Consider the following 15,030-nt stretch of genomic DNA (forward strand, 5'->3'; position numbering starts at 1 on the left):
TTTCTTAAACCCCAGTACCGTTCGCTGCCCTATAATGTCCTTTGGAAGCGTATTCCAGGTGTCCACCACACGTTGGGTAAAGAAGAACTTCCTAGCATTCGTTTTGAATCTGTCCCCTTTCAACTTTTCTGAATGCCCTCTTGTTTTTTTATGCTCTGAAAGTTTGAAGAATCTGTCCCTTTCTACTCTCTCTATGCCCTTCATGATCTTGTAAGTCTCTATCATATCCCCTCTAAGTCTTCTCTTCTCCAGGGAAAAGAGACCCAGTTTCTCCAATCTCTCAGCGTATGAAAGGCTTTCCATCCCCTTAATCAGTCGTGTTGCTCTCCTCTGAACTCTCTCGAGTAACACCATATCCTTCTTAAGGTATGGTGACCAATACTGGCGCAGTACTCAAGATGCGGACGCACCATTGCCCGGTACAGCGGCAGGATAACTTCTTTCATTCTTGTTGTAATACCCTTCTTGATTATCCCCAGCATTTTATTCGCTCTCTTGGCGGCCGCTGCGCACTGTGCCGTCGGCTTCATTGTCATGTCCACCATTACCCCCAAGTCCCTTTCTTGGGTACTCTCATTCAATAACATCCCTCCCATCGTATAGCTGTGCCTCGGGTTTCTGATTCCCACATGCAATACTTTACATTTCTCAACATTGAACTTCATCTGCCATCTCTCTGCCCATTCCCCCAATTTGTCCAAGTCCCTTTGCAATTTTTCACAGTCCTCCTTTGTCTGAGCTCCACTAAATAGTTTGGTGTCGTCCGCAAATTTTATTATCTCACTCTTTGTTCCTGTTTCTAGATCATTTATGAATATATTAAATAGCAGCGGCCCGAGCACTGAGCCCTGCGGAGCACCACTCGTGACCTTCCTCCAGTCTGAGTAGTGTCCCTTCACTCCTACCCTCTGTTTCCTACCAGCTAACCAGTTTCTGATCCATCTATGCACGTCTCCGTCCACCCCATGGTTCTTCAGTTTCCGGAGTAGACGTTCATGAGGCACCTTGTCAAAGGCTTTCTGGAAATCTAGGTATATGATGTCTATGGGGTCTCCTTTGTCCATCTGTTTGTTAATTCCCTCAAAGAAGTGCAATAAGTTGGTCAGACACGATCTCCCCCTGCAGAAACCATGTTGGCTGGTTATCAGAAGTTCGTGTTTTTCAAAATGTTCATCAATTTTTTCTTTTATTAGTGCTTCCACCATTTTTCCCGGAACAGAGGTCAGACTCACCGGTCTATAGTTTCCCTGGTCTCCTCTTGATCCCTTTTTAAAGATGGGCGTAACGTTGGCTATCTTCCAATCCTCCGGAATCACACCTGTTTTCAGAGATAGGTTGCAAATTTGCTGTAGTAGTTCCGCTATTTCCTCCTTTAGTTCCTTCAGCACTCTTGGATGGATTCCATCCGGACCAGGGGATTTGTCAGTTTTTAGTTTTTCTATCTGTCTGCGCACATCATCAAGGCTCACTTCTATGGATGTTAACTTTTGTGCTTGATTTCCATTAAAGAATTGCTCAGGTTCCGGTATGTTGGTTGTGTCTTCGTTTGTGAATACAGATGAAAAGAACATGTTAAGTCTTTCTGCGACCTCTTTCTCTTCCTTCACCGCTCCCTTCCTGTCTCCGTCATCCAGTGGTCCCACCTCCTCCCTAGCCGGCTGTTTCCCTTTAACATATCTAAAGAACGGTTTGAAATTTCGTGCTTCCCTGGCTAGTCTCTCTTCATACTCTCTTTTGGCTTTTCGAACCACACGGTGACATTCTTTTTGATACTTCCTGTGCTCTCTCCAGTTTACCTCAGTTTTGTCCCTTTTCCATTTTCTGAATGAATTTTTCTTATTGCTTATCGCTTCCTTCACTATTTTAGTTATCCACGCCGGGTCTTTTATTCGACTCTTGTTGCACCCTTTTCTGAATCTGGGGATATATAGATTTTGCGCCTCGCTCACCGTGTCCTTGAAAAAGGACCAGGCATGTTCTACCGTCTGCCATTTTTGGGAAGTGTTCCTAAGTTTCTTCTTTACCATTCCCCTCATTGCTTCGTAGTTACCCTTCCTGAAGTTAAAAGTTGTCGCTATGGTTCTCTTTCCTTTCAGTATTCCTACTTCCATCTTGAACTTGATCATATTATGATCGCTGTTTCCCAACGGTCCCACTACTTCCACTTCCTTTGCAGGTCCCCTTAGCCCATTTAGGATTAGATCCAGAGTGGCATTTCCTCTTGTCGGTTCTGTAACAAGCTGTTCCATGAAGCAATCTTGTACAGCCTTCAGAAATTCTGTCTCCCTAGCGCATCTTGAGCTTCCGAGACTCCAGTCTATCCCAGGGTAGTTGAAGTCTCCCATAATAACCGTGTTACCGCTTTTGCATTCTCGCTTCATCTCGGCTTCCATTTCTTCATCGATGTCTCCGGTTTGTCCAGATGGACGATAGTATAGGCCTATCTTTATTTCAGGCCCTTTGATTGTAGTTCATCCTGCCTTTTCACATCTGCCCTCGGTACCGGTAGGATCTCTGAGAATGCTATCTTCTGGGTCCTCATCTTCAGCTTCCTTCCCAGAATCTTGAACTGTTCTATCAGCGAACTTCTTTTGTAGTCTCTCCTGCTGACATCATTCGTCCCAATGTGGATCATTACTGTGGTCTCTTCCGTCTCCGCACCTTCCAGGATCTTTCCAATTTTGTCCACGATGTCCTTGGTTCTCGCTCCTGGGAGGCAGGTCACCAGTCGGTCCTCCCTCCCTCCTGCTATGTGGCTGTCCACATGCCTCAGGATCGAGTCCCCCACTAGGATCGCTGATTTTCCCTTCTTCAATGTTCGCTTCGGTCTCAGGTCAATGTCCTCGGTGTGCTTCGCTCTCTCTTCTTCTGGGCATCGACTGGTCAATTTCTCTTTGTGGGTGTCTTCTTTGAGGTCTTCTGCTTCTTGTTCTCCCTTCGATGTAGGTGTAGCTTCTTCTATCATCTGAAGCTCGTTCTCTTCCACCCTCCTCTTGTATGCTTCGTCAATGAATTTCTCAAGTTCCCTGACTTCCTCCTCAATGTGTCTCTCGCTCGTGAAATCTTCAGCTGTCCTGACTGGGTCTTCCGTGGTATAAAGTCCTTCTAGTTCCTGTATCTTGTCCTCTAGTCGCTTGACTTCCTTCTTCAAGCTTTCCAGTTCCTGACACCGACCGCATACATATGACTGTCTCCCCGAGGGGAGGTAGTCATACATATGACAGCCGGTGCAGAACACTGGAAAGCTCATCTTCTGGCTTCCCTCTGCTTCCATAGTCGTTCCTACTTTAAGATAACACTTAAGATTACGTGCTCCTTGTGTGCCTGCTTTCTTCTTGTGTGTACTGCCTTTGCTCTACCTTACCTTACCGTTGTTTGTGTGTGTCGTTCCTTCTGCGCCTGCTTCTTCCGTACCTTTCAGTCTTTCCCTGGTGTTCCTGGGTGTAGTAACTTGGCCCTTCTTGAAGCCCTTCGCAAAGGCGCTCTCGCTAAGGCGAGCGCCTTTGCCGGGCGCCGAACGGCTGGGCGCAATTAAATGTCTCATTTTGATGGAAAAAATAAATGGTCACGTTAGTCAAAATTGAACTGGAAACCCCAAAACAAACTCAGCAAGTACTTCATTTTGTACTAAACACAATTGGTGGCATAACCATGATAGGGGGCTGGGCCTCCCACTTTGAGTTTAGCTCCCCTCAAAATGAACATCTCCCTTGCTGTAGTTGATGGGACATTTTGTTTTTCCATCATCTTGGTCCCAGTTTCTGCTTTTGTCTATCTTCTACTAATTCTCTTTCCAGGTCTCGGGAACCCTGGTTCCATCCCCATGGGAGTCCCGTGAGCCTGTGGGGATCACCACAGGAGTCCTGTGAGCTTGGGAGAGATCCCCGCAGGAGTCCCGTAGATTGTGGGGTGGGTCCCCGCAATCCCCATTCCCATGCAGACCTCTAAACCAAGTAGACAAACTATGGCCTCTTTTTATGTTTGTTTGTTTTTTATTGTGGTAAAAGATCCAGTGCTCATAGAATCAGGGCAGGATTAATTCATTGAGGGCCCCTAGGCACACAAATACACTGGGCCCCCTGCCTCGCCACACCCCATCATGCGCCTAGGCGGAAACAGGAAGCTGCATCAGAGGAAAGCTTTGGGCAAGCAGCACCGCTTGCACAATTACAGTTCCCGTTGCCTTTCTTACCTGCGTTGATTGCTTGTCTTACTTTCCGTTGATTGGGGGGGGGGCTGTGTTGCCAATCAGGGTGGGGCCCACGTTGCTGATCGGGGAGGGGGGGGGTGCCCGTGTTGCCGATCAATGCTGGAGGGGCCCATCGCCGTTTGGAAAAAACAATGTTGATGCTCTCCTTCATCGGGCCCCCCCTGACCATTTCGGGCCCTAGGCACGTGCCTACTTGGCCTATTGGTTAATCCTGCCCTGCATAGAATTCCTTTGAGTGTTGGAGCTTTTACTGCAGCGACCCGCGATGAAAAAAACCCTAGCACAGCTTGATAAAAGGGGGCCCATATGATTTTATGTAATTCCTGGATGTTTCTTGTTATCCAGTATATTAAATTTGTAATCTGCATAGAGCTGAGAGGTTAAAGACGGACTATAAATACTGTATTGTATATCTAAATTTATTGTCATGTCAGTTTTATATGTGTTGCAAACACAAGACGTTTAATAAAAGAAATGAAAGACTACTACTACTAACCATTTCTATAGCGCTACTAAACCTAAGTGGCAATGTGAAAGAGATATTTATAGTAGGATCATAAAACGCTAATGCTGTGCTGATGAGCAACCTCAATATTGAACAAGCTGTTTACTGTTTCCAGGGCGTAGTCGTTTGTATTGTGCTTGACTCCCCCCCCCCCCCCCAATTATTTTGAAATGATGGCGCCCATGCCTGGGATGCATTCGGTCTGAGCTCCTTCTACACGTTACAGACCAGTCATAGACACAAGGCGTTCCTTTCACTTTAAAAAGAACAATAGTTGGGCAGAGCTATACTAAATCACGCCCCTCACTCAAGATACTAAGCCCACGGAGTAACTGATAAGACGTAGATTGGCGTCAGATTTCACCCAATGCGGGTACCATCGGCTCATATCCACGCCCACTAGCACCGCCCACAGCGTCGTGAGCTCGCCCCCTTCATATTTCGACCGGTAGCCGCAGCAATACTGGTTACCATGGGGATTACGTCAGGTAAGGGGCGTCGGCGCATGCTTAGTGAGTGGCGGTAAGATGGCGGCTGGGCCGCAGTCGGCGGGAGGGAGGTTGTGAGGAGCAGGAGCTCGGAGGCAGACGGGGAGTGGAGCGCGCCGGAGGAAGAGGCAACATTCAGACCTCATGTGTGGGAGAATAGGACCGGCACCACTGACACCGTGAGCGGCGGAAAAAGCTGGCAGCGCCAGAATGAAGTTCGCAGAGCATCTGTCGGCGCATATCACTCCCGAGTGGAGGAAGCAGTATATCCAGTATGAGGTAAACACAGCAGGGAGTTTGGGTGCATCCCTTTTCCCGGAGCACGGCCGAGTTCCCGGCGGTGACAGTGCTAATATCTCCGCCTAACACAGTACCTGTCGTAGAGCGCTTTTCCGCGCCCGTTTCTGGTCGTTTGCTGTGGGCACCGACTCATGCTGTCATCATGCCGGGTGTCGGTGTTGGTGCCCTTTTGTAGCTCGTTGTCCGGCGTCCTCCTTCCCGTGGCTCATCCCGGGTGCCGGTTTCTCTGCAAGGGTGAGACGTCGACCTCTTGTACGGTGAAACCCAATGAGGGACTGGAAAAACAAGAGGAGAAAGGGGAATCGATCGCTGGCAGAAATACCAAGATTAGCATTTACAATAAAGCAATTCAAATCTTTATCCTCTTAAACTTACTGTACATTAGTGGAAACGATGAAGGAAGAAACCTCACAGTAATCTCGTTCTTGATCGCACTTTTTCTCTAGCAGTGTGGGTACTAACCGTTAATAAAACAGTAAATAACGCAGTGGTCCAAGTACATCGGTTTATCACCATTCTGTGCCTGGAGTAATAAGAAGCCGATTATTCAATATCTAATCAGTGACCTTAATGAACTATGGCTTAGAACAACAATCATAAGCAAATCAAATATTGGTGTTTCAGAGAGGGAGATACATTCTTCTTTTGTCTTGAATACCATTCATGTAAGCACAAAGCATGAAAAAAATAGCCAATATGTTTGTATACAATCCATCCTAGTGTATGACGAGTTTTCTAGCTTGTCCCCTGGGAGAAAAATTTAGTTGGTGTTCTAGGATCCAAATACAGTTTTTTTTTATTGTTAGAAATGCTATATACTTCTTGCATGTTTTAAGTACTTAAACAAAGAAAACAAGCATGCGTACCAGTGGGATCGACTTCTTTTGGCTGAAACACAAGTTAAGAAACATTTTAATCCTATTAACTATAAAGACTCTTATAGGCTCCTTTTTTCCCCATATTTCTATTAGAAAGCCAGATGTCCCAAAAGGCTAATGGTCTCCTAACTATGTACTTGCTTTAATCCTATTTCAAATTTAAATTTTCTTCAATTTTCTTCTAATATATTTGAATAGGTTCCATGCACACTGAGTAATCTAGAACTATTTCAAGGGGGCAAGTGCCCTTGAATCAGAAGGGCAAGGCAGACAGACATATATTTCCTTGGGCGGTTATGTGGTTTTAGTATACAAAGCCACGGCAAAACTAGCCTTAGTGCACCCTTACAGCAAGTCTTTTCCATGTTCCAAGGCCACTTGGGCTGCAGCCAGAAATAGGCCGATTTTCCTATTTCCAGAACTAATGGCTATGTGATAATTGTGCAATTAGTGCACAGCCATATTACCATGAGCCCTTACCATCACCAGTTTTGTAGGCAGTAAGGGCAGTGACCCATGTGCTAGCTGATCTGTGCTGTCATGCTCACTCTCTACCTTCCCCCTTCCCAGAAAATTAAATTTTTTAGCGCACATTGTGCATGTGCAGCTTACCAAATTTACCATGGGACACCTCAGCATATCCCGCAGTAACACTTTTTAAGATGCAGTAAGCAGCTTTGTGAAAGGACCCCAAAGTGAAGTTTTTAAATAAGGATAATGATTACTATTTCAGCTGGTTTATTTTAGTTCTTGTTTATTAGCAAAGCTCAAGTCAGTTTGTGGAACTTAATGATGACTTTTTTAGATCCCTATCAAGTTTTTGTATCATTTGAGAAGGGCTGTGTGCATTTTGTGCATATAATTGAATTGTACATAATTTATTACAAATGAAATGGATATTACTACAAAGATAAAACCTTGATGAGCTTTTTATATGTATGTTACACTGGGGTCCTACAAACAGTGCAACTTCAACACATAACAATAACATTCTCATTTATATAGTGGGGATTTATTACTAAATATTATAAACCTAATATGAGTGAGAACTGTTCAATTGAAGCCAAAAGCACACATTTTTAAATATCTGGGTTGTGTTAATATATATATTTTTTTCTGTAACTCTGCATACATGTTTTGTACCATATTGGCAGTTTTGTTTTTGTAAGGCTTTTTGTGCACATGAAGCCTATTTTTATATGTAGAAAAGACCTTTTATAAAAATGCATGATTGCATACACATCTAAAAGGTAGGCAAATGGGAAGGGTAGAAGTGGGGTGGGGGCTTCTTTTACATGATAGCTGTTCTGAGGCGTGGAGTTGTGTTGCATATGTGCCAGCTTTACACTTTATCCAAAGCTGGAGTAAATTTATGTTCTCTTGGGCTTCTGCGGCTGGCATCATGATTGTTGCTGTTGTACAGGTCTTGCTGCGTCTGGGTAGATAGAACCGACATTTCAGCCATCATTCTGTGGCTTTCTTCAGGGTATGCATATTCAGTGTATGTACATTTGCTCAAGACAGCACTTTGCTGGTTAGAGTGGAGGAGCAGCCTAATAGTGCAGCAGACTGAGCACCTGGGGAACTGGGTTGGATTCCCATTTCAGCTCCTTGTGACTGGGCAAATCCATGCGCAGGTATGGAAACCTAGATTTAGTCCACTAGGGACATAGCACCCGCATATAACATACAGTACATAAAATGCTTTAGTTGTACACTAGAAAGGCACTATATCAAATCCATGACTCTTTACTCGATATGCCGAATACGCAGATGTATGACATTTAGATAATGTCATCTTTGGCCCTTCAACATGATCTCTTTTATATTTCCTCTACATTCTCTCTCCCCTTTGTTTTCTTTTCTCTTTTTAATGTGAACCGCATAGGTATTTGTCTTTTTCACACAGTTCTGCACTGTCAGTTTAATATCCATCCCTTAAGTTCCCATAGAATTCTATCCAGCTATCTCCCATATGTTTAAAAAAAAAAAAAATAAATAAAATTGTATCTTCACTGGAAAATGTCCAGACAAATCTTTTGTAATCCGCCTTGAACTGCAAGGTATAGGCGGAATAGAAATCCGAAATGTAATGTATTTTTTACTGATGTATTGCTGTAATATCAAGGACAATAAATAAAGTCAGCTGTTTGGTCTATGATATTGCAAGAAATAGTTGGATCAGATATTTGAAGGACTTTTAGATATATTGTTACATATAATAAGAGATTAAAAGAATAAGAAATACTGTTAAATATTATTGAAATATTAACAGTGGAGGCTAGTAGGACTTTGCTGAATCAATGATTTCATTTGGTAGTGTAGACATATTAGACTGCTAATTGCAGCACTGTGTTCTACAGGTGATGGTTTCTATTATGCCGTTGTGGAAGTGGTGCTTGGAAAACCTTTTTTTAGTTATTTAACATAGATGGCGCTAATATCTTGAATATTTTGGATTTGTGTCTTTTTTTTTTTTTTTTTTTTAAGACAAGCATCCTGTTAGATTACTTTCTCTGTTGTTGGTCATATATTGATTCTGCTGAGTATTTTCTTTGTCACCTTAGAAATCGGGGTTGATAATCTCAACTCCTATGTACTAATAGCTGTGATTCCTTGATTGGTTTTCTATCATCGTTCATTCCATATATCATTTGTGTAGGACCCTGGGCAGAGTGCCAGAGAAAAACTAGAACAATAGTAGTAGAAATTCTATTTCAGACATACACAGTTGCTTAAATTGTAGCTTTATTTTTATTTTATTTTTTTGTACATCTAACCTTTTGGCTTGGGTTGGTTAATTTTAGAAAGGATTGTGGTTTTGTTCCAAATTTTAAATGAATTAGGGGTTTGCTATAACCTATGGAGGTATCTGTGGGGCCTGTGCTAAGAAGCTGTTAGCACTTGATTTGCATGCATGTTATTGTGCACAGAATGTTGAAAGGGCTGGAGCGTGGGTTTTAACGTGCACTAAACGTTGCTACAAATTGTATTGAAATGCATTTAAATGGATGTAAATTAGGTCTATATTTATTCACAGTGCTGACGGCAGTGCTGCAATGCCCAAATCAAATGATGGTCTTTAATGCCAAAATTTACCACCAGCTGAAGGACAGCATAAAGGATTTTGTGGAGAGGATTTCTCATTAATTTTTCACATTAAACTGCTGGTTTTGTCATCTCTTGGAAGTGGAAGCCGTGCAGTTTCTGAACATTTATAGGTACAAACGTGTTGAGTCCAAGCAAAAGTGGAAGTTAAAGCGCATATCAGCACCTGTTTTTCTGTGCATAAATATGAGCTTTTCAAAAATTAAAATGCAAAAAATTTTTGAAAAGCTGCATTTATCGAAAACCTTTTGTGTTTATGTGCCAAGCATATGCCTTCCCTTGCTTTTGGTTTAATAGTGTGAATTTTCCACACAAATTTGAACATAATTTACTTGTGCATTAATTAGGTAGCTTTCTGTGCTACTATTGCATTGTAGGGTTTAGTGCCCCGGCTTTGAGCATTGGCCCCTATATTCTTATGTTCTATGATCTTTGACTTCATTGTTAGCCTTGATTCTATCAGCATTGGATGTGATCTAGGCACCTACCAATTTACATACACAAAGTAACTGGAGTACCTTGATATTTGAAATCAATCCTATACTGCCCAGCTTATGTGAGCCTAAAATAGACCCATTTTATGCTTGTTCATGATTTTCATGTTATGGAGTACTGTATATTTGCAGGTTTGTGATGTCATGGAAGATCTAAGGCAGCAGTAAGATTTGCTTTCAAACACTTCTCAATCTTTATAACATTTTTTCTCAACATCACTTATTTTAACTTAAGCTGTTCTAAGAGAGTTTGAGTAATTAATAATAATGTACTGTACCTTTTTCTATTGCATTAAGGCTTAATTTTACCCAAATAGTAGAAAATTCTATATATGAAGCCCCCCCAATCTGTGCAAAACCCCTCCCCCCAACTTAGCGCTATTCTATAAACTGTGGAAAGAATGGGGACTTTTCAACTAAATTTAGGAATAACAATTTATGAGGGGGTCACTGAAAGGTTCTTGTTTTGGCCCTACCAACAAAGTTAGGACAACCTCCCTCGAAGGCTATATACTTATTCCAGCGATTTTCCACTTTTTTCATTCTGTTGGAAAAATATGGAACAAAAAAGTGGAACATTGCTGGACTAAGTGTATAGCCCTCAGTGGAGACTGCTGAGAGCTTTTCAGTAGCCCCTCTTACACCAGCTAAAACTTGATGTAAATCCCTGTGCCTAAATTAGGTATGATTGGATGTATTCTGTAGTGCGGATACCCACGGCCCGCCCATGGTCATGTGCCCTCTTTGGTTCAATGCACTAGAATGTACATGCACATCTTTAAGAAATGCACATAAATTCTAATTACGGTAGTGCCAATTAATTCTGCTTTGGTAGCCAATTATCAGTGCTGATTGGCTTAATTAAGTTTCATGTGTGGGCCCAAATTTGTGCATGCAGTTCAAAGCGTCATCTGGGGGATAATTTAAGTATTTTTAGCAGAAAAAAAAATTTACGCATACACAATAAAACTTAGCAATAGTTTTAATTATATCTGCTTAATCTGTCTAGACTAGATGACAAAAATCTTTCTAAAACGCACCCCTAACTCTAACCATAGGCTTAGCCTTAACCCTAACAGCATCATAAAAAATTGCTTTAAAAGGAAATTCTTCATCTGCTTTTGAGTGCCCAAAAGATCATACTTGAATTGTGATTTCATGTGGTAGCACATTCTATGTCAGTGGTGCCATCACTGATATAGTTTTATCCCTAAGACGCCTGTAATGATTGAGCAATGAACAATTCTTCTGGATAAAGTTATGAACTTATTCTGCAAATAGCATAATTGTGGTCTTGAGCAATTAAGACTATTTGCATTGCAACTTAAATACTGAGGGATGTATGCTTTAGAATTTTGAGATAAATATCTTTGATGTGGCATTCTAGGATGGTCTTAACTCTGAGCCTTTGAATACCATTTATATCACTCTTCTCTTCCCTTATCTCTTTGAGTGCCTCTCTCTCCCTCCTGTGGAACAGATGAAGGAAGCATGTCTGCCTGGACCACAAGCATGATGTGTTGTATTCTTTGGAACAAAAACCCCAAAATGGATTTGGTACTTGGGGCTAGATTCACTAATGACACGGATCGGATCCGTGTCTGGGGAGCTGATTCACAAATCGCTCTCATGCAAATGAATGTGATCGGAATCACACCCCCAAGAGACTCAATCAGATTGCTGAACAGCGATCCTTGAGCATGCGTGCATGCGCTGTCCCTCTATGCTCAGCAGAGCAAGGAAAAGTCCCAGATCTCTCCCAGCCCAGTAAAGCGCTTGCTCCAAGTGCTGGATGCGAGCAGAGGGGGGGTGGGGGGGGGGCAGCCATCTAAAGGAGCCTTTGGGCAGTGCTTACATTTGAAGGAAATAGGAAAATTTGATTGTCATTTTTATTTCAACTTTTGTCCCCGAACCCCTTATTCTCTACCCCCCCCCCTGGAAAACAACAAGTTACTTGGGGAGATAGTGAAGGAAAGCGAGCACTAGGGAACAGATGCCAGGGCTCTCGGCTCTTGGGATATTACCCCAAATAGCTCCCGTAGTGGGTTTCAACCCAGACAAGCCTTTGCTGGAGCTTTAGAGGAACAGAGAAACCCAGCAGCTTCCAGAGAAATAGGTGCAAATATCTCGCTCAATTACACAATCTGAAAGGGATTCTGCTTATGATCAGCAATTTGAAATGTACAGCAGAACAAATGGAGTTATTTTATCCATTTAGGGGTATTTTTTTTTTTCTTCCCAAGCCCGTTGTTTAAACCTGCTTTAAGCCTGCGGGTTAAAACCACGGGCTTGCACTGTGGGGAAAGGTGGGAGAGTTAGGGCAGGCAGGAGAGTCGGGGCTGCAAGAGTTTGTGACAGGCAGGAGATCGGGGCTGACAGAGCAGGGCGGCAGAAGGCAGGGTAGTCGGAAAGGGCTTGAGTGACTGGTCCTCAGCAGTCGCTTGTTTGTGATCTGCCAGTCCAGTCGGTGTTGCAGGGTTTCGGTTTCTGAATCGCCCTCATTTGCATGCGCGGATTGGAGGATGGTTGGCAGAGAGTTAAGTGAATTGGGCCGGAGTAAAATTGGGTCGCAAACCGATCAGTACACGATCGGTTTGCTTAGTGAATCTAGTGACTCCTATTTATTTTCTGAACCACATTTAAGGTTTTGCAGTTAATGATAACTACATAACTGTAAAACTTCTGTGATAATTTTAAGGTATGTTTTGATGCTTGATGAAAGGCAGCTGTCCCACCAGTCTGGATAGTGGATAGGGATGCTAGTGTGGAGTATGTATTAATGCATGTGTTAACTGCGAAAACAGCAAATAACCAAACCTGCATTAATTGCAAGGTGCATTCCTTGCCTCTTCCCCATTCCTTAAGATTATATTCTATGTCGCATGTAATATGCATAACTGTTAATGTGGCATGTTAAACTTGAGTGCTACGTTAACAAGTGTTAAACAGCTTGGTTCTAATTTACTGATGCTTAACGCATAATAAGTGTTACGCAATGGGCTGTGCAGCAGAGAAGCTAAATGTTTAGTAAATAAGGGCTTTTTCAGAGTAATTCATATTAAGCTAGATATTTCAAATCCTGGTATTTTTTTAATATTGGGGTTACTCTACCTATGGTATTCAGAATCAGATTTTTATAAAGGCAGAATAAGGATTAAGCAGTTATGGGGAAAATGCTTTAATACATTTGGCTCTCCCTATGAAAAGAATAGGCTGTGAACCTGGCCACAACCTGTTATGGTAATTACCTTTTGCTTGAGTGTATTGCAGATACAAAGAATGCTTGGCAAAGGTGTGCCTAATGCAAAATATATTTCTTCAATTTTTGATGTTTGTTTTGGAAAAAGAGAAAATCAAATGGACAAGTGGCTTTGACTTTACAGCTATAAATAGTGTTGTGTCCTTTTCTTTCTTTCCCCTAACCACCCCCCCTCTACCCCCCAGAAGACACCCTGGTGTCTGTTGGATCCCTCATTTCCATGAGGAGCAGTAGGCTGAGAACCAACAGAGCCCAGTTCAAATCACATTGTTGCTCCTTGTGACTTTGGGAAATCACTTAACTCTTCAAGTCAGTTAGGTGCCATCGACTAGTGTTCAAGTCCTAGCAACTTGATGAATTACAGATCTAAAAAGAGATTGGTTTTGTGCTAGTCTGGTAAGGTCCTGGGTCATCCCAATGGTTGTTTTCAACATGTCCAGCCTTCTGATTGCAGATCATCCTCTTCACCTGGTTTCTTCTTTGTTCTTCCCAAACATAATGTCCTTCTCCAATGATCTTTCTCTTCTGACAGTGTGACCAAAATAAGTCACTCGTAACTTCATCATTTGGGCTTTGAGTGACATAGCTGGTTTGATCTCTTCCAGAATTGATTTGTTAGTTCTTCTGGTGGTACACGGCACACACAAAATCCTTCTCCAGCACCAAGACTGCGCGGATGAGAGACTGCCTTTGTGTAATTCATAATCCAACCAAGGTCCTCCAGCACCTGGATCACCTAATCCACTGTGTGATGACCCTTGGCCAATGAGGGAGCTCTGATTAGCTAGTGGTTCAAAACGGGGTATACTTGCAAACCCATTTTGTTCAAGTAAGCCACCAGGACCTCCATCACCTCGGTGAAGGAATGAAGAGGCGTTTCTAGTCCAAAGGGCAGAGTCAAAAACTGGTAACGTTTATGCAAAATGTGATACCGCAAGTATCTGCGGGGAGCTGGAAAATTAGAATGTGTAAGTATACCTTCAAGAATCCAGAGAGGCAAGGAACTCTTCTGGGGCCGTGCTGTTGTGCCAGATCGTACTGCTGCCATGCAAAAGCATGGAATCTGGAGAGTCTCCTGTACATGCTGCATCTCTAGAACAGGCCTCCAACTGTCTGAGCCAATCATTGGCATAATAAAGTATATGAACTAATGCCTGGAACCTGAAAGATCAGGCGGCACCTGCTTAGAGCTTGAATATCCAGCAAGCGCATTACAGTGGCCTGCGCTTGGGAGTGCCTTGTCCAACTGCCCTGAGAGGGAGTCCAGGAACTAACCGGTCAGAGACTGGGAAAATTCCAATTAGAGCCTGACTGAATCAAGTCCAGAACCCACTGGTTGGATGAAGTGCAAATCCAAGCCGGCAGTAATGCTGGCATCCTTCCTCTATCTGTAGAGGACGGTCCCCTAGCCTGGTGTCATTGTGCCTTCTTGGCAGGGGGCATAGGACAAGAGCCAAATGGTTGGGCACGTATATAGACATTCAGTTGAGGACAGGTTGGGGAAGGCTTCGATGGCTTGGATGGTTGAGATGGGCTGGACTGAGCTTTGATGGAGACTCCAGTAGATGGAGCCTAAGCACACTATTGGCCAGGGCTTTGGGTTTCTGGCCCATAAATATCTAAGAAGAAGGACCATTTAAGCCAGTGGTTCCCAACCCTGTCCTGGAGGACCACCAGCCAGTCAGGTTTTTGGGATAGCCCTAATGAATATGGATGAGAAAGATTTGCATATAATGGAAGTGACAGGCATGCAGATCTGCTCTATGCATATTCATTAGGGTTATCCTG

The 15,030-nt window shown here is 43.0% G+C and overlaps 1 protein-coding gene across 1 annotated transcript in view; it reads left to right on the top strand.

Annotated features, from left to right (window-relative positions):
- Window positions 1-5,193: 5,193 nt before the first annotated feature.
- XPR1 (xenotropic and polytropic retrovirus receptor 1) overlaps window positions 5,194-15,030 on the top strand; it is a 391,618-nt gene continuing 381,781 nt past the window's right edge. The window contains 1 exon segment of the mRNA XM_033916345.1: window positions 5,194-5,482. Within this exon segment, the coding sequence (XP_033772236.1) occupies window positions 5,414-5,482 (69 nt within the window). The 5' untranslated portion in view covers window positions 5,194-5,413.

The sequence above is a fragment of the Geotrypetes seraphini genome, chromosome 12 (genome assembly GCF_902459505.1).
Source record: "Geotrypetes seraphini chromosome 12, aGeoSer1.1, whole genome shotgun sequence".
Classification (NCBI taxonomy): Eukaryota; Metazoa; Chordata; class Amphibia; order Gymnophiona; family Dermophiidae; genus Geotrypetes; species Geotrypetes seraphini.